Source organism: Barbus barbus, assembly GCF_936440315.1.
Source record: "Barbus barbus genome assembly, chromosome: 13".
NCBI lineage: Eukaryota > Metazoa > Chordata > Actinopteri > Cypriniformes > Cyprinidae > Barbus > Barbus barbus.
In genome coordinates this window covers 30,130,602-30,158,120 of record NC_136741.1, presented here as the reverse complement: position 1 = coordinate 30,158,120, position 27,519 = coordinate 30,130,602, and the positions used below count along the sequence as shown (strand labels likewise).

Here is a 27,519-nt window from a genome sequence, read left to right as displayed (position 1 = left end):
TACAACTCTGATTGAGTCTCTATTGAGCATTTAACGTGTGTTTAACTATCTCCTATTAAATTCCCCTCTGGTCTTCCCTATTCAAGCAGCCAAAATGACCAAAACCCTAGTGAAGATGAAACCCTGTAGTACAGTACATCATCGCTCAGCTGCATGGGGGATAACCGAGATGGAATTGGATTTGTGCTCTCAACACGATCGAGGACAGCGATAATCTTCCTCTTGTTTCACAACTGCGACTTCAACTTAATTAGCTCGTCTTGCAAAGCATCTGCTCTCCAATCAGCCTCCATTTTGAAAAGGTCAATCCGCTCATCTCCAACAGCAAATGTCCTGATGTAACCACATGCATGCTCTACGCCGGGGGTCCGTTCATTTCCAATCACACCGCCAGGATTCAGATGACTAGCACTCTGACTCTCATTCTAAAGATGTCTTTAGATTGCAAAAATGGCACAGAAGTCACTTCTACAGTACATATACGATACTGTTCAAATTTTTGGGGTCAGATTTTTATTTTAGTTAGCAAAGATGCATTAAATTGTTCGAAAGTTACCATAAAGACATTTATAATGTTACAAAAGATTTATTTCAAATAAATGCCATTATTTTGAACTTTATATTCATCAAAGCCTCATGAAAAATAAAATGTATCATCTACAAAAATAGGAAGCAGCTCCGTTATTGTTATAATCTACTGTTTTTAAAACATAATCATAAATGTTTGTTGAGCAGCATATTAGAAAGATTTCTGAAGGATCATGTGACACCGAAGACTGGAGTAATGATGCTAAAAATTCAGCTTTGATCATAGAAATAAATTACATTTTACAATATATTCAAATAGAAGACAGATTTTTAAATTGTAAAAATACAGTATGTCACAATATTAGTGTGTAACACAGCTCTAAGTGAATGAAAATCTTAAATCTTAGAAGAATAGAATGTCTTCTATTTTTCTTAAATGCATTGACACTTACATATATGCATTTTGAAACTCAGATTGCATTTTGCTACAAGTATCCCGCGGTCTCACGATGAAAATGCAATCCCAAGTGTCCTACCCCTAAGTCTAAATGCATTTAGGAAAAACAGCATTTAAATGATCATTTTGCTACAATTTTTGCTTGGACATGTTAAACATATCTAAACAATTTGGGTAATACATTTTCATTTTCATTTTGCAACTTATAAAGCTTTAAAATATGTTTTTAATTTGCATATTAAAACTAGTGTAAAAATGGCCAATTTAAATTATATAATTAAATTTTCATTTTAATTTTGCACTAAATGTTGCACATATGAATGGGAAAATGTAAATTTAAATATAGAAATACATTGCCATTTTACATATTGAATTGCCATTTTGCATATTACATTTCAAATTGAATTTAGCTACACATATGCTTCCATAGGGACGCGCACAGACCTGGGAAAACTTGATTTTCGCGTTGGTCTGAATGAAAATGCAAATTCATTCTTTGCCACTAGGTGCCCGCTTTTGGAGCGTTAAAAGCTCCACTGCTTTAAATGAAATCGGCCAATCAGCGCAGATTAGCGTCACGCAAAGGAGGGCTTTGGAAAAATGAATCGTTGAGCGAATCGTTTGGGAGTCGTTGAGCAAACAAGGTAAAAATAAATGCATATTATAAGAAAACGAAAGGTGTTTGTTGATCTTGCATGCATGTCAACCTGTTGTTGGGGACTCCCAAACCAAAATATGAACCTTTCATAACCCATAATAGGGGCACTTTAAACAAATCTTACAGACTCCAAACTGTGATACCAGATGTGTACTTTGCTCATTTTTACTGTTTACTATTTACTAGTTTTACTATTTACTATTCAAAGTACTGAACACACAAATTGGGCATTTGTACCATTTTCAAACTGCTTAACTATTCAGATATGCGTCAGTTGACTGTCTTTGGCATCACTTTATCGCATTGGGTTTTTTTTTTCAGATTTAGCATGTAGCAGCATTTTTAGGCAACATATCAAGTTCAAAAATCACTACACATACTTTTACTACAGATCTGAATAAACTCATAACATTGCATATTTACACCTTGAGTGCAACCGCTGTTCGTGGTACAGACATGAATGATTTGATGAGTGGTTTGCTCTACCTTTTCTAGGCAAAAATACAAAATCTTTACATTTGCATTTTTCAAAGTTGTAAATAAAGATTATTGGAGTACATTTTATAAGAAAATACTATTTCAGTTTTTCAACTTCAAAATTTCATGTTTAATTCAGTGTTACTTTTTTGTAATTTTTGTGGAATTTACTAGTGATTTCTAAGTGAAACTCTACACCATTTCGTTCAGCCAATGTAAAAATCTAGTAATGTTTGCTGTTCAGTTGCGGTGTAGTAATGGCACAATTTGCCATTAATGTTGTGTTTCTGCGACTGCTTGTGTTGATAATTGGTTGGAAGCAAATATTTCAGTCTTACTGCATTGATGTGGGCTGATTGCATGCATAAAAATGTTATTTTTCTCCTGAAGGATGATGTAAGATGAGCTATGAAGTAGTTTTTGCCTCATAACGAGAGGTTATCAGATGTTCGTGCGGTGACATGTGGTCGTTACAGTTGCCATATGCTCTCTGTGGACCAAAAGCCAACACTCGCTACATGAACACACACACAGAGAGAGTCACAGGAAAAATGCTAATTCATGTCAAGCTCTGAGGGACGGGGGCACAGAGCAGTTATTTGTGTAATTTCTGAACATGCTGGCGTACACACAGTAATCCGTGTTGGGCTGACAGTGATATTCGCTGCCCTTTTCCTTCCCCTGCCATTGCTGTAGTTTTTAATAATTCACCCCGTCTGAACTAAGTCACATTAATGCTGTCAGCTCCTGTTTGGGAAGCTTTTCTCCTCTGCTCTTCTGCCTCTCTGGCCTTGGTTATCAGTTCGTTTGTCAATCCTGCTGGCGTGCAAAATATACAGAATGAACATATTCATGTCAGAATCATGTTTTGAGAAAATAATATTTTATCCATTATGTGTTTTTGTATTCCAACATTATTTTCATGGCAATTAAACACATTTTCACCCATAGCTAAAGCATCTCATTACTGTAGTGAGAAACTGTCAACATGTTTATAGCAGCTCTCTGAATAATAACATCTGCTTTAATGACAGACATTTGAGGGAAACTCAATCACGCACTTGAGTACTGATGTTTGTTAGCAAGAACACAGTAAGAAAGAAATTAATTCTATTATTCAGCAAGGATGCATTAAATTAATCGAAAGTGACAGTAAAGTCATTTATAATGTTACAAAAGATTCTATTTCAAATAAATGCTGTTTTTTTTTTTTTACTTTATATTTATCAAAGAATCCTAAAAATAAAATGTATCTCAGTTTTCACAAAAATATGAAGCAGCACAACTGTTTTCAACATTGATAATTAGTACATTTTTGAAAATATTAGAATAATTTCTGAAGCACTATTGTGACAGCAATGATGCTGAAAATTCAGCTTTGATCACAGAAATAAATTACATTTTACAATATATTACATTAGAAAACTTACAATAAAAAAATTCACAATATTAGTTTTTACTGTATTTTTGATCAAACAAGTGCAGCCTTGGTGAGCAGAAGAGACTCCTTTTATAAACAAAAACAATCTGTTTTAATGCTCATTTTAGGCCTTATTGTGATCCAGTAAGTTGTAAATACATGCAATGTCTTAAATATGGATAATTTAAAGTTAGAGACTCAATTAATTTTTTTTCATTAAACATAAAGAAATAGAACAGTAAAGGCATTCTAGGTGGGATGTAATAATTTTTAGCCATTTGTAAATAATATTTTCAAATATGGGCACATGCACTTTTATTTGTATGCCTAATATGTCGAAAGTGCAAAACTTTTCAGTTAGGAATTACATAAATGATACCATAATTTAATTTCAAAATGGCCATATTTGAGAAAAAGAAAGTTGAGTAATCTGGATATTACTGTTATTACATTTCTATCATTAAACAGTTGTTAAATATTAAATGTGTTGCTACTTTCAACATTAAAATTGAAACTTTGTGCTGGAATTCACTCTCTGCTACTGTGAACAGTAAATCCCGCCTACTTTGATTTGATTGGTCATCTCAATCATTTTGACATTGACGACCAGCCTAAAAATCAAACAGATGCATCCCAGCAACAAACAGAGCTTTTCAAAGATATTAAAATTTTCATGCTGGTTTGCAATGACATGAGAGTGAGTAAATTATACCAGGACAGTTTTTTTGGGTGCACTGTCTTTTTAAAATCTGTCATTTTTCAGGCTTTCAGAAGATCAGTTGTTGAAAACTGCTCTGTCATTCCTAAAGAGGAATCCATTATCTACCGGTTTCACATGTTGTCGCTGCTGCTGGGCAGGTCCACGGCGCTTTTATAGCCGGAGCAGCTGTCAATATCCGCAGTGGGAGCAAGACACCTGAGGCTCACAGTCAGGGTCCTCCGACGGCTGTCCCAGGAGGCCGCTGGGCATCTGCTCTACGCTGCCTTTACCTGAGAATCTCGCTGGCTGGAAGCAGCCTGTGGGAAATCATAAACACACACACAATCGGGACGAGCGAGGTCTGATTAGGCACCTACTCCAGCTAGAGTGTGATGGAGTCTTCTGGCTGCTGAAGAGTGACCGCTGCCAAACACTGTTGATAAAGACGTTCACACTCGCTCGACACGCCACCGCAGCTTCCATAATGAGAGCTCATTTCAGCCCGCATGGTGTCGATGCCACACTTTTGACTAAATGACAAACACCCTAAGCCTGCCAGATACTGAAATATCCCAGATAAACATCTCATACAACTAAAGTAGCCTACTGTGGTAACATCATGGTGTTCTTTAAAGTACCTTGGCGTAACATGTTAATATTGTGTTGATAATGTAAATAGCATATATGAATATGCAAAACTATGCAACGCTGTGCAAAATGTACTGTCATGATGCTACGGTGTTGCCAGGGTGTTGCTATGTGGTTGCTAAGGTATTCAGGATGTTTGCTAGCAGTGATGTTGTTGTTAAATAAAACTGAAGCAATTAAAAATCTTTTTTGTTGTTGTTAACTGAAATTAATATGAAATAAAATATAAATATTATGGAAAAAAAAAACATGCTGCCATAGTGCTAGGGTGTTGCCATTGCCATTCAAAATTATTTTTGTTAAAAATAAATAAAATAAAAAAATATATAAATATTATGTGAAAAAATAAAACAAACAGAAATGAGAAATGTTGCCTTGGTAATAAGTTCGAAGCTCTAAAATGACTAAAAATGAATTAGAGAAATATTTTCACAAATTAATAAAAATGACAACACATAACAAAATTACAAAAACTTAACCTAACATTAAAATAAAACCTGAAATTATAAAAATAAAAGCTATAATCCTGCAACAGCATATAAATAAGAAATAACACTTTTGTTGGCATTACTAGGTGGTTGTTGTACTAGTGGAAGTCACATACTAAAGATGCTGTGATTGGATGCCAGGGTGTTGCTATGTGGTTGCTAAGGCATTCTGGTTGGTTGTCTATATGCTTTTCTGTCCAGATTCTATGTTGTCCTGGTTGGTTGCCAGATCTTTCTTACTGGCTCAAGTCAAAAGAGTCTGAAGATACATATCTAGGGTTCTTCCATCATATATATTATTATCTTCCATTATATATATTCCATCATGTGAAAATCATGCATCCAATCACTTGCTTTAGCAACCAATACTAATAATACAAAAAAGACTGATATTTTCTTCTGTTTGGTGGATAAATGACTGTATTGTGTGGGTCTAAACTTCCAGAGGCTGTCACAGGATTGTGCTGTAATCATCAGGAGGAGAAGAGCGCTTCATTTATATTCTCATCATTCTCCGAGGTTTAAATGTGCCGATTTAAAGGCTCGTCTTTTCAGACTGCAGTGGGAACGGCAGGTTTCCTTTGGGTTTATGGCGTTCCTGTTGGAGTTCAGTGGCTAAATGTGTTCCTGCAGTTCAAATGAACACAACCTCAAACTTTTAATGAGAAAAAACTTTCCTTTATTGACTTCTGTTAAGGTTAGTGTTCATGTTGAGGTCTATCCCCAGCAGGGCTTTCATTCAACAAAATTAGGCGTTTCCTTCTGTCCTACAGGTTAACAGGACAAGAAGTTGGTAAGGAGAAAAGCCGAAAGAAATCTTTTGAAAAACAATTGCTCACCAAAAAAAAAAAACATTAAAGGAATGCAAAAATATTTAGTCAAATATTCTATTCTATTCTATTCTATTCTATTCTATTCTATTCTATTCTATTCTATTCTACTCTATTATATTATATTATATTATATTATATTATATTCTACTCTATTCTATTCTATTATATCATATTATATTATATTATATTATATTATATATGAATTTTATTATTATAAAAAAAACTTTCAATTTAAATGAAAACAGAAAATATCAAAGTAAAATAATATAAATATAAACAAAAATTATAATAGCATATCAGTGATAATAAAATAACTGCTACAGTTTAATAGACTTTTGCTAAAAGGCATAGTATAGTGTATATTATAGTATATATTTAATTCATTATTATATATATATATGAACTGATATTTTATTATTATTTTTTAAAAATAACAAAAACAAACGACCAAATTACTAAAATTTTACATTTAAATGAAAACTGATTATTATTATTATATAAAATATTTAATTATGTATGAAATAATATTTAATGTTGTTGTGTCTTATTACGTTCTGTATCATTTTTATATTATTAAATAATTAATTCTTGCATATGTCATTTAATATAATGTAATTTTCAGTACTGCTGTGATTGTTTTTTTAGCTGCTCAGCTGATAATTATATACAGTAATTTCAGGAGATGTTTGGGAGCGTCTGGAAGTCTGTGTCTGTATCTTGTTTCGTTAATTATCTGTCTGATATTAAATCTCGACCGCAAACTCCAGCTCAGCTCAGCCAGTGTTTCTGTGGCGACAGCATGTTTTTATTCCTAATTGCTGATTGGACACGTCTCACTCACTCCTCTCATAATTAGAGCGATGCAATGAAAGTGGATGAGAGAGGAGGTTTAGTATCTCTTAATTGTGTTTTGCTGTTATTCATGGATGCTGAGGCAGCGAATGGAGTGGAACATGCTTTCAGGAGCACAGCTGTATTGTTATTGTGAGAAGTGAGGCGTAATCTTACCTTAACACACATTTTATGAATGAAACTTATATATGAGCAGCCTTGGCCTTTCTGCACATCATTGTCTTTCATTTCAGTTCTCATATAGCAAAAGAAAGCACTCTAATATATGTAATATGAAATATTACATTTCCTGAACGTAAACTCAAATGATTTGGCAGAGCATTGATGTGGTTGCTAAGGTGTTCTGAATGGTTGCTAGGTGGCAGGTTGCAAAGATCCAACTCAAAATCTCAAATCTATCATATTGTGCCTTTTTTTGCCCGTTTTATATTCTGTTTTCAATATTTTCCATAAGCAACAGTAATAGTGATGCTAACCTTAACAAATCCAAATTTAATAGTAAAGCAATATTTTATAATCATATTAACAATTAAGATACTGTTACATGCTAATAAATGTTTTAATAAATATGAATATAATAAAAATACTTACTATGTATTAGCATACTGTAACATACTACATAATAATTGTTTTAATAAATATGAATGTACTAATAAATATTTACTAATATTAACATAGTCACTGCATAATGAATATTTTCAGAAATATGAACATAAATATTTGATAAATAGTAACACACTGTTGCATACGTTTATACACTATATAGGCCTATATCTATATAATTTTTATATTAAATTATATACCATATGTAAAGTGTGTTTTTACATTGTGTAGTCAATTGTATTTCTAATTTATGTTAATCTGTTATTTCTGTTCTGGTTTGTGTACATTTATTTCAATTTTATTTTTCAGTGTTATTTTTATGTAATTTTTTTTTCGATGCATGGAAGGTCAAAAAACATTTTGTGTGTGTGAGAGAGAGAGAGAGAGAGAGAGAGAGACAAATAACATTTGAATTTGATTTAAGCTCATTTGAGTTCTGGTTCTGGCAGTGTGGCTCTGGATCTGGGTGTCCAGTTTTATGCAAATTCTGTCATGGAATGAATAAATATGCAGAAATAATTATTTCACTGTCATCAAGTCAAAAGCTGGAAAAACGATTGCGAGAGACATTATTGAGATGCGAGTGCAGGCAAACACTGCAGGGGGCACAGACAGTAAATCTGATTAGTATTCATCTGACATCAGGCAAGAGGTGCCGCACATTAGCATAAGCAGAAGGATGTCAAAATGACAAAGAAGATCCGCTTTCCTCCGCCTGGATTCACTGTGGCGTTCAGGACGAGTGCTGCTCGTGGGTTTGGAGGGGCTGGACCTCATGTGGAGGAATGAGGGACTCCTTTAAGATGAACAGCTACAGGACAGGGTGATTAGTTTTATCGAAAACTGAATCCGTTAAAAAAAGTTACTTAAAATACTTAAAAAAAGCCAAAAACTCAAAACTCTTAAAAATCTTATCTTAAAAAATCTTTAAAAACTTAAAAATCTTCAAGGGACTTCTTTAAGATAAAGAAGTACAGGTTATGGTTATTATCGACAACTAAAACTAAAACAAAATTGATAACTGAAATATAAAAAAATATCAAAATCAAGGCAACATTTCTCATTTAGTTTAAGTTAAAGGACTAAAATAACTATTACAAAATTAACTAAAACTTAATAAAACCAAGACATATTTTTAAAAAACAAAAGCTAAATAAAAAAGCCAAAAACTCAAAACAAAATGACTAAATCTTAAAGGAACTTCTTTAAGATAAAGAAGTACAGGCCATGGTTATTATCAGAATTGGGTATAAAGCGTTACTGTAATCTAATTACTTTTCCTGCAGTAAAGTAATGAGTTGCATGTAATTTGATTACAGTTACTTATGTAAATAAAATTACGTTACTTAAGTTACAAATGCAGTGTTTAAAAAAAAAGAAATGAAGTAAAAATCATGTTTTGCGTGTCAGTATGCCCTTTAAAAAATCACCGGAAAATGCCAGCTAAAACATTTAGATGCAATGAAATGCAATTTGAATCTGGCATTATAGTTTGGGAAAAATTCAACAAGTGAATGTGTGCAAGTTTATGTCACCGTAACACCAATAAAGTAAAAAATAAATGACTTGTCAGAATGAGATCAGCTGCTGGATTAAACCGCGTCAGCTTTCTTTAGATATTCTGTATTTCATGTCATTTTCTGTCATTTTTGTGACTCGTTTCAGGAAGATATTCACGGAGACTGAGAATGCAGAAAGCACACCCTATTTGTTTTCTTTATTTAAAAAAAAAAAAAGAAAAGAAAAAAGTTTTTTTGATATTGGGAATGAATCAGGGTATACAAATAATAGGCCTACTTATGTATTTTTTTCAGTCAATATGAAATTAATAAGAGAACTATGAGTTTCTCTTTGTAGTGTATTTTTTAGGTTTGATAACTTGAAAAGTAAAGTAAACTTGAAAGTAACTTGAAAGTAAAGTAATTAGTAATCGGATTACTTTTTAAATGCAGTAATCAGTAATGTAATTACAATTTTAAAGAAGTAATAATTCATTTGTAGTGGATTACTTTTTTTTTTGTAACTTACCCAAAATCATTACCTAAAATAAAAACAAACATTAACTGAAATATTATAAAATCTTTAAAAGAATAAGAAAATAAGAACAGATTTTGGACAGTATGGGCAACATTTGCAAGTTATAACAAAATACCCAAACATACCATGTTAATAATCATTTTGGACAAATTTATTACAGTACTACAGTAGTTTTTGTCTTGAATATATAGCTTGAAGATGCTAAATAATAATAATTTATTTGAATTGATGTTAAATCCAAAAAATAAAATGTCTTATGTTTTCTCAAAGTTTAGGAGAAGGGAAGTAGTTTAGAAGTTGCCAGCTCTTTGCCTGTAGTACTACACACTAAGATGAGGTATGCATTTAAAATAGTTTTTAAAGGCAAAAACAAAAGTATAAATGCTTAATGCTCGGCCGACACATAGCGAGTGGCGTCCCGATATGTTATAAATGGTTACGTTATTGTGGTGGTAACGAACCTCATGGGGCCGAGTTAGAGTTTTCGAGTTTCCTTCTGAGTCTCACTGGTCCAGAGATGTGCTTCAAACCGTAGTCGCTTTGATTTGTAGTTTGTTCAAGTGTCTGTGGATATTGATCGGAGTCTGTCTGAGAACAGTAACCAAATGAATCATAACTGACTGTGGAAGACATCAGTGTTTTCTGTTTGCCTTTGGTGTAGATTACTAAAACTTAGTTTAGTAGCACTTTATATGAAACCTGTGTATGTAACATTTTGTAAAGATATTCATAATTCCTTATAATCAGTTTTGCTCTCCTAAGTACCTGTAACCACTTTTATGATGTAATATAATTAGTGGTGTCAAAATTAGCGCGTTAACGCATGCTATCAATTATTTTCAGATTAACGCGTTAAAAATATTTAATGCAATTAACGCAGGGGCGGGGCTAGGGTTGGACACCCCATTCGCAACTGCTGCCTCTGTCTCTTTTTTTCTTGCAAAGGATTGCGTTTATTTAGATGCAGAATGTCTTTGACCACATCAAACGGGAGAAGTTTCAGACACGTGCTCTATACGTCGCCTCCACGCCAGACGCGAGTCAAACAAGCGCGTAAAAGATACTGTGCTCTAGCGCGCACTCTTCAAATACACGCACAAAGGTGCCGGCGTGCGCTGTAGCCTATATCATTTCATATCATACAACCGAAAGAAACTACGTGCATGCAATGTCGTAGTTATGCCGTCAGTTAAGGCATGAAGTTACCAAAAAGGCGATTAAAGCTGCCTTAAACTGTGTGCATGCATGCAATAGCCTATGTTATATATGCGTCACATTTAAGTACATGTCTCTGAAATGGTTTTAAAAACTGTCCTGAGGCACCCCAGCACTGTCTCCCTCATCTAAAATACCCAATTCAACTCATCCGCTCATTAGTTGAGACTTTCAGACCTGAAGTGAGTCAGAAAATGTAAAGAGATTTGTGAGAAAATAAGATGCATGTCAGATCCCCATCACCTTCAGCAGCAGCAGCTTTTAAAGCAATAGCAGGCAAATAAGTTAATAACCAGCTGCTGTGATGTCTATTAATCCAAGAACAAAAGAAAAAAGAGGAAATCAATAACTTTTATAGTTTTAAGGGTTCATCTATATTTAATTTAGAATTTAGTGTTTGGTAAGTATTAATTTTCTGTATATTTCTGCTGAAGGGCACAGCTAGCTAAATATGTCATTTATTATAATGGGTTCATGTGAAGATTGTTTTAAGTTAACTTAAATTAGACGTTAAGTCTAATAAATGTTAAAATTGATAGCTCTCAATTATACTGTAATGCTGAATGGCTACAGTCAATGGTTAAATATTCAGGGGGCAAAAAGTTTTTTTATAGAGACATCAGTAGTATTGATATCAGTGATGCTGGCCTGCAATCATGAAAAAGATACCATTAAAGAAATATAAAAAATATACTGTCTTTATGTTGTTTGTACATTGTACATTTGAAGATTGTTTATTTAAAAACTTTAATGTTAGGTGGGGTTAAGCGTGATTAATCATGATTAATTTTAGAAACAATGTGTGATTAATTAGTTAATTTTTTTAATCGATTGACAGCACTAAATATAATACATACTTATCCATGGTTAATATCTTTAAAATATATAATGCATCAGAACTCTATAAATGAATTATGCATTATGTTCTTTAAATATATAACTTTATGCAAGTGTTAAAATGCATTATAAAGTTACTATTATTTATGAAAAAAATATTATTATTATGATATTTATTATTATTATTTAATGGTTCATGTAATTATTATTTATTTAATTTCTATCATTTAATACATTAAATTATGAATTAATAAAATACATTAATTTTAATTATTACAAATTATTTAACAATTATTTTAGTATATGTTATACAGATTTCATAAACAGTATAATTTTTAATTTTATCGCAGTATGTAATTATTGCCGTTGTTTTGATGTGATGCATAAAGCCACATTATATTAAATTACATTAATGCTGAAATGAATCCTTGCTTCAGAAATCAAATTATCTCACACAGAATTGCGCATTTGCATGGCTAATATTGAATTTAATGGCATGCATTATTCAGGTCTTCTTATTTATTTCAGGTTAATTAAATTAAAAGTCTTGTTTCCCAGTTTGCCATCTGCTGTTGCTTCAAGCCTACGGATGACTTGTTCTGGTGTGTGTGTGTGTGTGTGTGTGTGTGTGTGTGTGTGTGTGTGTGTGTGTTTCCCATCTGAAAAGGGCCCTATTCTCAGTCTGTAATGAAGGTTAAAAATATGCCGGAGGGAAGCATCTTCTCTCTCTGCGGTTCTCATTGTCTTTGCTCCTTTCAGCATGTCAGATTGTCTACCAAATATAATGGTTAACAACAATTACTGTAATTAACTCTAATTTAATCTAATTTATATAAAACATATTTTTCTGGCTGTAGATTCCGATTGGATGAGTCATATTCAAAGACTCTATAAAATAGCAGATATAAACACTTGTGTGCTCAGTTGGATGTCCATATATCTGTATTTTCATGGTACTTTAAAGATCTTCCAAGATTAACATGTTCAAAAAGAGGTACTTTTTTGATAGTTAATGCTAATGTTCTATATTACTTGCTGCAATAACTCTCTGTGTGTGTGTGTGTGTGTGTGTGTGTGTGTGTGTTTTCTTATGATTATAAATAATTATGTTTATTTACTTATTGATTTATTGATTTATTATTTTACAAATGCAATAAGCTATATCAGGTTTTATTTAATCTTTTAGATGCCATCAACCCCCAATTATGATCAATTTAAAAGGCAGCTATATATTTTCATGTGTAAAAGACTTAATTAATACTGTGAAAATTAATATTATAAATATGTAGAATAAAATTTAGTTTATATTGTGTTACATCATTGTTTGGTTCTACTCACAATAGTATTGTACTGTTAGATGTATTTATTATTTACTTAAATCACATTTTATTCATTAATTTTTATCAATTTATTAATTTAAATGCATTTGTTTGTTTATTTAAATAATTAAATACATTTTATTTAATTGTGCTTTAATCACTGAATCAATATTTATTTTCCTTTTTTGTATTTTGAACATTTTTATTTATGTAAGTAATTTATTTATTTATTTTAATCAAATTTATTAATTTATTGCTTATTTGTGTAAATCATATTTTATGTATCTTAATACAATTTATTAGATAATTACTTTAACTTTATTTATTTATTTTTACAGTTTTTCACTCAGTTTTTCCCATGGATTTTTTTCAAAATTTTTCTATTCAATTTTACTGTGGCTATTGTTAAGAATAAAGTATAATGTTATTTTTGAATAATGCATGCATGGACTTTTTATGTAATTTTGCCTTCAGACTAATGATTTTTATCAGCTGGACGATCAAACCGCAGCAAAAAATCCCACAGACACACGCTTGAAGAAGGGATCGGAGTCATTTAGGGACCAAAAACCACCAAGCAACCACTCAGAGCACCTTAGCGACCACATATCAACAGCCTCACACAGTAACACTCAATATTTCCTTTAAAAAATGTAAAAGCCTTGTCACACACCGTTCTTCTGGTAGCTACAGTACAGTGAGTTTGTGAACACTGTTCAGTTATTCAGTGCATGTTTTCAGGTCTGAACTCCAAAGAGTCACGTGGGATTCACTCAAATACCCATTAGATCACATTTAATCAACTGTGTGAATTGAAAAGTGCTTTCACCAGCCCTTGTGTGTGTGTGTGTGTGTGTGTGTGTGTGTGTGTATGTGTGGTTGTCCTGTACCTTACAGCGCTGTCATCCGCTGTGGGTCCGTCCAGCCTGGTGAGCTGACTTTGCCTGTCTGACCTTTTTTGGTCACTGGGATAATTGCATTTTATTGGCGACGTCCTTGAATGGGGACGGGACGTATTTGAGTGTTTTTAGATGTTGTGTGGTTGGTCACACACACTCACCATTTATCAGACCTTTACTCACTGTGCGTTAGTAATTACTAACCAAACACACACACTCACTTTCTCTCTGAATATCACATTGGCTCTTACTGATCTTTGAAAGCCCTTGAAGCAAGCAGCAAACACAATGAGAGTGAGCTGTTTATTGGCGAAGAGGAGGGTCATGATTTACAGTGGTGTTGATCACAGGGTTTAATCTGCTCTGCTGCTTTTTCAGTGTGTGACTCATTAAGATGTTGCAAAATATCATATAAAAATAATTGGATATTTACTTTTTTTGGAATTAAATGTGAGTGATGTTTGCTCATGCAAAACTCGCAGCCATGATGCAAGCATTCTGCATGGATGCTAGGGTGTTCTAAATAGTTGCTAGGGTGTTCTGAGTGGTTACTGTGATGTTCTGAGTGGTTGTTAAGGTGTTCTGAATAGTTGCTAGGGTGTTATGAGTGGTTACTGTGATGTTCTGAGTGGTTGTTAAGGTGTTCTGAATAGTTGCTAGGGTGTTATGAGTGGTTACTAGGGTGTTCTGAATAGTTGCTAGGGTGCTCTGGGTGGTGGATAGGGTGTTCTAAATAGTTGCTAGGGAGTTCTGAGCAAGGTTATTATAGTTTTGAATTTTTAAATTTGTTTTCAAATTTGCTAAGAAATTCAGTTTAGTTTTATTAGTTTCACTAATACTTTTGTTAGTTTTGGTTTAGTTTGTATTTTGTGAACACATTTTTATTTAGTTTTTATATAGTTTAGTTTCAGTTTTAATGAAAGTTTTCACTTCCAGAGCGAAGGCCAAAGAAAGACTTAGCATAATTGAACCTTGAGTAAGGAAAACGTTTTAGTGACAAAATGAACCCATGCTGAGATTGATAGACGGTAAAAGTATATACACCAAAGGAAGTAAGCCTTTTTACTACATAAATCATAAAAAGTTGCGCTTAATGTCACCTCTAATGGTGTGTTGAATTATTTCATATGAAAATAAACGTAGCCTAATTTGGTTATATGTATTTTTTCTTATTTAACCATAATCGTGATATTGTAAGTGTCTTGTCTTGCGCACTTTTCCGTGAACATCCGCGCATAAATCATAACTGTGTGGGACTAATGAAATTCAATAATAACTGCAATCGTAGGCCTATTTAAAGGCTCACATTTGAATATGTTATTTTCTTTATTTATGAAGAATTATAAGCGTGTGTATGATGTGATTTAGCCTATGCATATTTATTTGTTCGAAAGTTTGGCAGTGATCACAAGATGCTAGGACAAGCTTTGTATTGTTTACAGAAAGGTGCGTTCTCATCTTTTTTTTTTTCTTCTGTTAATTATCATGTTGCTTGTCTGTTTTTCTTCAAAGCACCAACTTGCCTAATGTTGGTTTGATTGCTTGTATTAGATGAGAAGATAAATATGTTTGCCTGCCTGATGTTGTAGATTAATGCGGGTCCGGTTCGGGTCGCGACTCTTGGTCTTTATGTCAAACGGTTCTGGTCTGGTAAACTACAGAAATAAATGAGTGCTGCTGTGGGATAACGGGTCGGGTGTTCTGTTAAGTACTGCTGGTGCACGTTTATCAAACAGGACCCGTGCAGGACTTGCTTTGCATCTCTCCGTCAGAGATGCGCCATTTACAGGTATTTCCCTAAACCGCCACACAGCTCATATATTTTTCAGCCAAGGGGTGAGAGAACGTAATGATTACGAAAACGATTATTTATTTTTGTTAATTATTATTTTATTTCAGTTAGTTTTTCAATAACTGTTGTTAGTTTCGTTTCGTTGTGGTTTTTCAAATATTTTGACATTTTTATTTTATTTCAGTTTACGAAATTGTTTTTTCATCAATCGTTTTCGTCTTAGTTTTAGTTTTCGTTTACGAAAATAACCTTGGTTCTGAGTGGTTACTAGGATGTTCTGAGCTGTTGTTAAGGAGTTCTGAATAGTTGCTAGGGTGTTATGAGTGGTTACTAGGGTGTTCTGAATAGTTGCTAGTTTGTTCTAGGTGGTTGCTAGGGTGTTCTGAATAGTTGCTAGGGTGTTCTGAGTGGTTACTGTGATGTTCTGAGTGGTTGTTAAGGTGTTCTGAATAGTTGCTAGAGTGTTATGAGTGGTTACTAGGGTGTTCTGAATAGTTGCTAGGGCGTTCTGGGTGGTTGATAGGGTGTTCTGAGTGGTTGTTAAGGTGTACTATATAGTTGCTAGGGTGTTCTAGGTGGTTGCTAAGGTGCTCTGGGTGGTGGATATGGTGTTCTAAATAGTTACTAGGGTGTTCTGAGTGGTTACTAGGATGTTCTGAGCTGTTGTTAAGGAGTTCTGAATAGTTGCTAGGGTGTTATGAGTGGTTACTAGGATGTTCTGAGCTGTTGTTAAGGAGTTCTGAATAGTTACTAGGGTGTTATGAGTGGTTACTCTAGTGTTCTGAATAGTTGCTAGGGTGTTCTGAGTGGTTACTGTGATGTTCTGAGTGGTTGTTAAGGTGTTCTGAATAGTTGCTAGAGTGTTATGAGTGGTTACTAGGGTGTTCGGAATAGTTGCTATGGCGTTCTGGGTGGTTGATAGGGTGTTCTGAGTGGTTGTTAAGGTGTACTATATAGTTGCTAGGGTGTTCTAGGTGGTTGCTAGGGTGCTCTGGGTGGTGGATATGATGTTCTAAATAGTTGCTAGGGTGTTCTGAGTGGTTACTATGATGTTCTGAGCTGTTGTTAAGGAGTTCTGAATAGTTGCTAGGGTGTTATGAGTGGTTACTCTAGTGTTCTGAATAGTTGCTAGGGTGTTCTGAGTGGTTACTGTGATGTTCTGAGTGGTTGTTAAGGTGTTCTGAATAGTTGCTAGGGCGTTCTGGGTGGTTGATAGGGTGTTCTGAGTGGTTGTTAAGCTGTACTATATAGTTGCTAGGGTGTTCTAGGTGGTTGCTAGGGTGCTCTGGGTGGTGGATAGGGTGTTCTAAATAGTTGCTAGGGTGTTCTGGGTGGTTACTAGGATGTTCTGAGCAGTTGTTATGGAGTTCTTAATAGTTGCTAGGGTGTTATGAGTGGTTACTATGGTGTTCTGAATAGTTGCTAGGGTGTTCTGGGTGGTTAATAGGGTGTTCTAAATTGTTGCTAGGGTGTTCTGAGTGGATACTATGATGTTCTAAGTGGTTGTTAAGGTGGTCTGAATAGTTGCTAGGGTGTTATGAGTGGTTACTAGGGTGTTCTGAATAGTCGCTAGGGTGATCTGGGTGGTTGCTAGGATGTTCTGAGTGGTTGTTAGGGTGTTCTTAATCTCAGGTTAAAAATCTCTGTAATATTCTGTTTTTAGGAATGACTCTGCTTCCCTGTTTTATTGTCCAGCAGGTGAAAAGCACGTCTAATGACTCAGTAAAGTAACAGCACACAATCGCATTCGTGTCTGGAGCACAGAAGATTTACAGTGTTCAGACCTCTTGAACAATGACTTCCCATTTCCATAATTTGGAACCACAGGACAAGGGTTTTTAAAAATCATTTTATTGAGATTACACTTGAAAAGAGCCCATTAAATCTTTTAGAGCTGAGCACAAAATAAGATCTATTCAGACTGTATACATTTCAATGACTTCTTATATGACTTCTTATTTATTGTTATGCATTACAGTTTTTCTCGATTGCTAACACAATTCATGAAACAATTCACCATTTTCTCACAACTATAAACACAATCTCAAAATTACACACCAACTTGTGCAAACTTCAAACTTCCAGGTCAAAATCAAATAGTTTAGTCAAAAGCATGTTCTCTTTTGTCAGAATCTAATCTTTGGCCTCAGATGATACACAAACCTGTCAAATACTCAGACTACTTTCCTGTCTAGAGAACACTTGTGAGATCAATTCAAAACACTGTTACAAAAACCTCCTTTTAGGAAACAGGAATCCTTTTGCTAGTCAATGACTGTTACAGTATACGGCATAAATAAAGGGGTGCAGATACAGTAAAATTCAGCAATAAACTTTAAGAAAAGTTTAGTTTCATTACATGACTGTAAAGATATCTTACAGTAGATGAAAAGCACTAGAAGAGAAAAGTTCAAAGATTAAACAACTAAATATACAGTAAACACACACTGGAATATTCTGTCAGTTACTGTAAATAAAAATGCATTCATTCATTCGTTCATTCAGCATCTTCAGCCAAATTGCATTACAGTATTGGTAGTACAGTATTTGTTATGGCAGTTTACATGTAAGGACTACTTGGCTACAAATCAATTCAACAGTAATGAGTTTGAGGGTGTACATCATACTGTACATAGAATAATGAACTTTTTCTCATCTGAAGTGCTGCTGCTATGTACTGTAACTATATTGTATGTGTCCGTAGTATTGAATCCTTGTAGATGAGCCTGTAGGCCAACTTCCCTCATGGTCAGTCCATGCAGAAGAACATGGTCAACTATAGTGTTTTGTATTTCATCAGGAACAAATAACCTTTGACCTCATCCCCTTCATTTCTCTTTTCTCCTCCTATTCCTCTTTGTCTCCCACTACCAGGATTAATTTTCCAAAACACATAATCACTTGTGCTCTTGTTCATATCATCCTGAGATTCTGACCTGTGTGTCATCAGTTTTGCTACTTAATGTTCACACAGGAATAAATGTGTGCTGTTTGAGTTCATTTTTTAATGCTTGAGTTAATTATATTGTGTGTTTGTGTTTTCTGAATGTGAACATGGTTAAACCTGTGCAAAATGATGGCGTTTTTGTGTAAGGTTTTGCAGAAAACAGCAAATTGGAACGTGTGTGCAAACAGGTGAAATGTGTTAAAAGTTTTGAAAAACGTGTCTTTGTTTTGAGAACTGTATGAATGGTTTGGAAAACTGGGTAAAATGAATCAGTTATAGTGTGTTAGCAATCCAGAAAAACAGGTGAAATGTGTTAAAGGTTTTAAGAAACGTGTCTTTGTTTCAAGAACAGTATGAATGGTTTGGAAAACTGGGTAAAATGAATCAGTTATAGTGTGTTAGCAATCGAGAACAACTGTAATATTAATTATCCTTGGAAATCAAGTTTAATATGACGTAATATTTCCAGGTTTCCATGGATTCTCTCTCTGTTTATCAGAACATCAACAGTTGCATTATTGTTTTTACAGTTGAGAGAACAGAACATGTGTTATGTTTGCTGAACAACGAAATGAAAACATGAACCTGATCAGCAGAACAGACCTAATCAGGTATTGATGTTGTACTAACACTCTGTGTGTGTGTGTGTGTGTGTGTATGTGTGTGTCTCGACAGGCTCCGCGGATGGGAACGCTGATGGGTGTCTACCTGCCCTGCCTGCAGAACATCCTGGGTGTGATTCTGTTTCTCAGGATGACCTGGATGGTGGGCATCGGCGGCGTCATTGAGGCCTTCATCATCGTGCTCATGTGCTGCTCCACGGTCAGTCACACATCATGCAATAGACATCTGAGATGAAAATGGACTTAAATTTGATGAAATTGTCACAATTTGAAGCATCTTAATGGTATTACAATTAAGGTTAATTTTTGTTTTGCAAATCATAATTAATATAGGAATTAGTTATTCATTTTTATTCATAATTTTAATTAGCTTTTAGTTTTAATTTAAATTTTGGTTTAATGTGTGGCAATTTTTGTCATTTTTATTAGTTTTTGTTTTGTTTGTTTTTTCCTAAAAAAAATTAAATTTCTAAATTTACATTTTTTTCCAGTTTTAGTTTTCAGTTAGTAATTTCAATTTAAACTTATTTCATACGATACAAATTTCTATGCATAATAATTGTTTTATGCGCCAATTTGTAGTTTTTATTAGTTTTTTAATATTTCTAAATGGTTTTCTAAATAGTTTTATGGTTTTTTTCAGTATTAGTTAGTAATTGTAGTTAGTAATTTTTAATTATATTTCAGTGTTTAGTACTTCAACTTAATCTTATTTTGGAGTTTTGGTTTGTTTACATATTTATTTTTCAGTTCATCATCTAATATTTATATTTCTATTTTATTTCAGGTTTATGTGAATTATGAAACATTTTTTAATAGTTTTAATTTTAGTTAACAGTCACATTAATACATTTGATGCTGGGTTGCATTGTTCTTAATAGGTTTAGTTAGATTCACCTTATATCTGAATATTTTCAGCTTTTATGAATCATTACATTACAGTGAATAATAAAGACATCATACTTCCACGTGCACACAGCTGATGCAAGCATCTAATTTCCTTTGATTTTGAATTTGCATGTCCCACATTTGCATGCCATCACATTCTCAAAGACCCGCTGATTAACATGCATGTGTTTCAGCCGAATCCAGGCCTCCTGCTGCACATGTGTACGTGTCACCGAGCAAGCATGCACTTCAGCATACGTGCTCATTAATGTGATGTGTATAAATGCATCATTCATTCATTCATGTGTATGTCTGCATGTGCAACCTAGATTCTCCTGCGCCCGTGGCCGTGGATGTGCTATTTTTATCATGAGCTCAGGAATTCACTATTTTCTATTTCTTCATCTCTCTTTCACTCGCTCTCATACATACACATGGTGTGATTGAGTTGGGAATAGCATACTACAATACTACTCTCAAAGAGTGAGATGCATCAAAATAGCCAATATATGCACAACCACACTGAGGTTAAATCACCTGCGGTTCTTAATGGAATATTTCACCCAAAAGTGAAAATTTTCTGAAAACTTACTCACACTCAGTGCATCCAAGATGTAAATGAGTTTGTTTCTTCATCAGATTTGGAGAAATGTGTCTTTCCATCACTTGCTCACCAGTGGATCCTCTGCAGTGAATGGGTGCCGTCAGAATGACAAACAGCTGATAAAAACATCACAATAATCCACAAGCAATCCACACATTCACAATGTCTTAATGATGGATTTGTTTCTTACAAACACGCAGCTTTTGGCTTCACTAGATGTTAACTGATGGACTGGAGTGATGTGGATTACTTGTGGATTATTGTGATGTGTTTTTATAAGCTGTTTGGGCTCTGATTCTGACGGCACCCATTCACTGCAGAGGATCCATTGGTGAGCAAGTGATGTAATGCTACATTTAATCATATTATACATACATATATATCCATTTTATTTCAAAAATGATAACTGAACACTATTTGCTTGATTAAACATGCAACGTTGTGAGTCATAATACTGGTTTTACTGCCTATAGTTACATAATGCATCATGGTGAACATGCTATTTTAAGAAAATGGTAATCAGTGTACAGTATATACCGTGCATTATGCAGTAATCCCATAAAAACGCAGCCCTTGCCTCTTATTTTCTCTTTGAGTATCTCTTGAGTGCACTTGTTTTCATCCCTATAAAGAACGCAGCATCTCCACGTTTCGATCCATTAGGAAATCCACTCCAGCTGTTAGAAGCTCTTGTGTCACTCTGGTGTGTTGTAGTTTAATCCGCAACAGATGCAGCCAAACAGAGATCTCTACAACACAACACATCCATTTATAAACCATCCGGATACTTTCAGACAAAAACACTGCAGCTAAAAGCACATCGTCTATATGTCGTTGTGCTACAGGTGATCGTTAAACAGAGAAATGCTGCTGGTTTTTAGGTCAGCATGCTGTTGTATGTGAGTACACACTGTGTGCATGTATTACTGTATTAATGATGCTTATAGAATGTGCTCACTAAATATGCATCAGTCTCTCTACATCTGATGTCAAGAGTGGAGAAGACTGTGTTTATTTCAAAATATTGCAAACACTATTTTCTTGTGTTGTTAAGTTTTTATTTTGATAGTATTAGCATCTCATTTTGCATGCGCACAAACTGATTCCAGCATAGCCTGTAGAGTCAGTGGTCATTTTAGGCCATCTTTCTTTTCTTGTGTCTCTCTAGTTGCTCTAGTGACATTTTTAGCCTTGTTTTGAAGGATTTCATAGCCTCAAGTGTGTTTGGAGCACAGAATACAAAAATAGCTGAATGAACAAAAAACAAGATTGATCAGATATATAGGCCTATTATATAGAAAATGCACAGCATTATTTTCGTGACAATTAGGCATGTTTCCTTATATGGAGGACTCTCATTAGATTATCATTATTTTCATTTTAATTGTGGTAATTGTTCAAAATGAGCTAATTAATTGTCAGTCAATATGTGTTTTAATAAGCATCAATTAAATGCAGTGCAACAAATGAAGAGTTCATTTGCAAAAACAGATAACTCCTTTTTAACAATTTTCAAAAATCAGGGTTGTTTTTCTTTATGCATTCCAATTGATCTCAATCAAACTGCAGTTGGGTTATTTTGATTAGGTAAAAAATACTAGCTAATTAACACAATAACACACAATAAAAACATGATAACATAATACAAAATTATAAATTATTTAATCACAATTTTCACAATTTTACAGTAATTTATACAGTAATTATGTGGAAATGGGCTACATTTTCATGAAAATGTCACAATTAAAAACATCTTAATGGTCTTAAAATTAGGCTTCATTTTTGTTTTGCAAAACATTATTAATATAGTAATTAGTTTCTTTCTTTTATTAATATTTTGAATTACTTTTCACTTTTATATTTTAAATTTTTATGTCCTTTTTGGCATTTTTATTGTAATTTTTTAATTTCAGTTTACTGTTTCAACTTCAAATTTCATGTTTATTATTAGGTTTTTAATCTAATAAATGTATTTTATTCCATTTCATCTTTAATTCAGTTAACAAAAAGTGTTTACTAACTTTATTTAATAATGCTTTTGCTACTAGGTTGCCGGTTTAGTGAGGTTCACTCTTAACTTGTTGAAAATCATGAAAGGTAACAGGCAGTTTAATTGACAGCAGCATTAATTTAATGCATACATTAAACCCTGAGGTTTTCTCATTTAAAACCCAAGCACATTATGTGAAAAGCCACAGCCTTTAGAGACGCTCAAAGATAATGAAGGCTTTACAGAATCCTTCAAATCGAGGTTAAAACGGCCTCAGAGACTTTTCTGCAGATGTGCAGATGAAGCTACAGATGACGTTTGCCTGGTGCATCTCGGTGACTTCCAGCCTTTGAAACGGCGTGTGTGATTTATCTGGCCATCCACATCGTCAGCAGAATCGACAGCGGTCCAGGGTGGTGCGAGCTACACCTCAACATCCGCCTGCGTTCTCTGAATGAGCGCATATATGCATCATAATTAGAAGTAGCGAGACGCTATCGATGTCATCTGAAATTACCAGCTCATTGCCAGGCGGCCGTCACTTGTTTTTCATTGCGTTCGGTCTCTCGTGGCAACAGATGGAGAGGAGGAGAGAACGCTGATTCTTTCATGCATCACAGAGATGGAGAAGCTCGCCTCTTTAAGACAGACTGAAGCCGTTAGAAATGCAGAAATGAATCATTAAAGGACACAAACAACAGCATTGATCCACTTTCAAACAGTCGGCAGGCACAGAAATATTGACAGGCGGATGACAGACAGCGCTTTGGTTATTTATGGATCGTGACAGTCGTGAAACGATCAAATTATTCGTGGTAATGCATTAATGCATGAATATGAGTTGACTGTTGTGTATCCAGAGATGTAGATGTAATCAAATTAACACTTAACACTGAGACAGTGGCTCCGGTCCAAAACCTAACGAGAATTGGCCAAATTCTAAGGCAGGCAAGGCAATCCCAGAATGCTCAAAAAAAACAGCAGCCAAAATGAGAGAAATGTTAATTATGAATACATTTATAGCCATTATGAGGTTCCACACTCAGATATTTGCGCAAAAGGAAGATGCACTTCTCCATCTTCATTCTGCACTTCTGTTTTCTGAGCTCAGCTGTATTAAATTCATTTTCACAAGGTTCCTGTTTCAATTAAATATGGTTCTTTTGAACTTTCTATTCATCCTGAAAAATAAAATGTATTGCAGTTTTCATAAATATATCAAGCAGCACAACTGTTTTCAACATTGATAATAGTCAGAAATGTTTCTTGAGCAACAAATCAGCATATTAGAGTGATTTCTGAAGATCATGTGACACTGAAGACTGGAGTAATTATGCTGAAAATGTAGCTTTGATCACATTTTACAATACAATATATTCACGTAGAAAACAGTTAATTTAAATTATAATAATATTTGACATTATTACTGTATTTTTGGTCAAATAAATGCAGCCTTGGTGAACATAAACGTTAAAAGATCTTTTGAACAGTAGTCTATGTGCACCTCACACTTTGAAAAACTGCTCAATCAGCCTTATTTATGTAAAAAGCAGAACAAAATTCTGACTGAAATGTAGATTTTGGTTATACATTGTTATGTATATTACTGCATTTCACTGAATTGAGTGATTTATACAGAAGTGTGTTCTTCTCATGTTTCATGAACACTTAGCATGAATGAAAAAATACTGCAGAATTAAACAATAACAATCTCTCAGTAAATGTCAGCTACACAATATGTAATCAGTCAGAAAATGGGCTATTTTATTCATTCACAATTGTTTCTCTAAGCCTTTGGGTTGGTTGTCATAGTATCTGTCTCATATTATTGGCTCACTCTGCTGAAGGCAGATGGTGTGATTGGCTGGGAAAACTAGTTCAAGCAGCCGGTGCCCTACATCGTCCAATCAGAGGCTGCAGCCAGCATGTGATTAGCATATGGAGTTCTGTGATGATATGAAGAGCGTTTCTGAAGTGCCATTGGACACGTGTGTGTGTGTGTGTGTGTGTGTGTGTGTGTGTGTGTGTGTGTGTGTGTGTGTGGGTCGGTGGGTGGGTGGAAATGGACCAGATCTTACATGGGTCTTGGTTATAGTCAAGATAAAACACTTAGTCTCAATTAGTGTCTTATCAAACCCGTCTGAAAGAGAAAACTGCTGATTATACACTGATTAAAGCCTAATGAACTGAAACACTTCAATCCTCTCAGAATGTATTGTTCAAAGGTTGCTCTTTCATAGCTCATGGACTTTGTCTCAGATGTTTCTCCTGAGATTACTGGGGTGTTTTTCTCAGGGGAAACATCTGAGATGGAGGAGACTTCATAAGAAGTCTTTATTTGCTCTCCATTTTAAAGTTTTTGTGTAGGAGAAAAATGATGTATGTGTTCACATTTTCAGTTCAGCAATCAGCCACGAGACGCCTTGTGTGTGACAGTGATTTTATCACGGTTTAAAAGGTGTTTTTAGGCAAATAATGAGAAACACAAAAAAAGCAGATTCATCTTCCACCTAGAAATATAGAGTAGAATCTTTTTCTCTTTTTCTTATTTGTTTCTGTCTGTATGTTGCATGTCACTTTCTAAAGAAGCGTCAGTCTGACAGCATCAGCTCTTTCCCTTTCCTATAAAAAAAATGCATTTGCATTTCTGGAGACAGTTTGGTGCCAATTTAAAGATGGTTTTAATCTCCAGCAATATAAAGAGACATCTCGTCCTTTAAGGAGACAGAGGAGGTTTCAAACGAGATCAGATTTATTCTGGTACTTTCAGTTCTACTATATTGCTTTAATCAAGGCGATCTGACACAACTATAGATCTACTGCTTTCACAGTCTCCTGCTTTGCTGTTTAAAAGATTATGTATCTATCTATCCATCTATCCACCCACCCACCCGATTTAGTAAAGGATTGATCAGAGTTATTCAAACTGATAACTTCTGCAAGTCTTTTTGAATGATTCATTTTAAAGAACCTGTTCATGGAAATCTATCTTTTGCCAAAGTAATGAAACCTACACTTCAGTAGGTGAACCAGATGTTGATTCTTAGTTCATTTAGTGAAGGATTCATCAAACTAAACTGTTACAGTCTTTTTGAATGACTCCCTTAAAAGATTCATATTTGCTCATTAATCAGAATGTTTGTTTTTTACTATTGAGAACAAAACTGTCATTATTTTGTATAAAAACTCAAAAATCATGAGTTTCTAGTATCATAATCAAGTTTTTGTTGGTAGTTAGTTGCTGTTGTTAGAAATGGATGTATCATCCTGGCATTATTATATATCTAATGCATTTAAAATATGCTTATTCGCCTAATCCACTTGTTTTCTCTCTTTCTTTGTATTTTCTTCTAGACGATGCTCACTGCCATCTCCATGAGTGCCATCGCCACAAACGGCGTTGTGCCAGGTAAGCGAGCACCTGCTAGAGCTTAACATGTGCATGTGGGTCGTCTTGGCAACAGGAAGTGGTCACCGTAGCAACAATAACTCCAAGCAATGAGCAGACAGCAATATCCTCAAAGCTGTATTTATGTATTTATAATTGGCCGAGCGTGTCCTGTCCTAATGACCGCCTCGATCTCATCTCCTGATTGGAGGAGAGCAGAGGTGAGATGAAATTGCCGGGTTCGGTTCCCCATCCGCTATTCGTCAGCAATAAGCTGCTATTATCTCTATAGTGCTAAAAAGCCTTTCTATAAGCATGCTTAATATTTTCCAACACACAAGAAGTTGTAATTGTGGGTTGTATAGTGCTATTTTTCTGAGCCGTCAACATCAGAATGCTTCGGTAATATCCCAGCAGATCGTCACTTCCTCAAATGCAAGATTCCTGAGAGGGTTTTCTGTTTGCATCAACAGCTGGAGGCTCCTATTACATGATCTCTCGCTCTCTGGGCCCTGAGTTCGGTGGAGCTGTAGGCATCTGCTTCTACTTGGGCACCACCTTCGCTGGAGCCATGTACATCCTGGGCTGCATCGAGATCCTGCTGGTGAGATCAACAACCTCTGTGCTTTATGAGTGTGTTGAATCAACGACTTTCTCACATTTCTCAAAACTTAGGTCACTTTTTCTCTCCACACAGCTCTCATAACCAAGTTTTAGCCTGGCACAGCACTACATGTCAAATTAAAAATGCACTTAGTGCCAAAACACTTCATGCATGTCTCAAATCAAGTCAGGTTGAAGATTGTCACCCAACAAATGCACTTTACAAAATAATGACCTTCAAAAAGTAGCATTACACATTGTTTTCTTTTGCAAAATTTATACAAATGTAAGAAATCACTGCAGTATTTGTGACGTGGCTCATGTTTGCACTACAGTACAAAATTATTCTTAAGTTTATCTTTTTGTATGAAATGCAAGACTGAATCTTTTTTAAGATTTAGATTTCAAGATTTTGATATTTTTCAGAATAGCATTGCTGTATAAATGTAGCAAATTTCTGTCTTAGTTTGTATTATGTTTTAAACAAGTTTTTGTTTTTTCTAAAGTATGTGAATGAGCAAATTTTTGGCGATGATTGTGTCCTAATAAGAAAAGAATTGATGTTATTTTTAAAGATGCAGTCATTGAATGCATTTTGTGCCAAAGCAATGATAAATGATCCACAGCTGTGAAAAGTTTTAGTCCTAGCAGTTGATTTTTGCATGAAGGTACAGCTGAAGGCAAGCCATTTCAGACTGGTTTTTCAACACATA

General features: G+C 34.4%; 1 protein-coding gene across 1 annotated transcript in view; it reads left to right on the top strand.

The window, feature by feature from the left end:
* LOC306879056 (solute carrier family 12 member 5-like) overlaps positions 1-27,519 on the top strand; it is a gene marked incomplete at its 5' end in the record, with an annotated part of 97,618 nt that overhangs the window by 51,200 nt on the left and 18,899 nt on the right. The window contains 3 exons of the mRNA XM_079431743.1: positions 19,386-19,532; positions 26,170-26,224; positions 26,677-26,807. Of these exons, the coding sequence (XP_079287869.1) occupies positions 19,386-19,532; positions 26,170-26,224; positions 26,677-26,807 (333 nt within the window). The remainder of the gene's footprint in view (positions 1-19,385; positions 19,533-26,169; positions 26,225-26,676; positions 26,808-27,519) is intronic.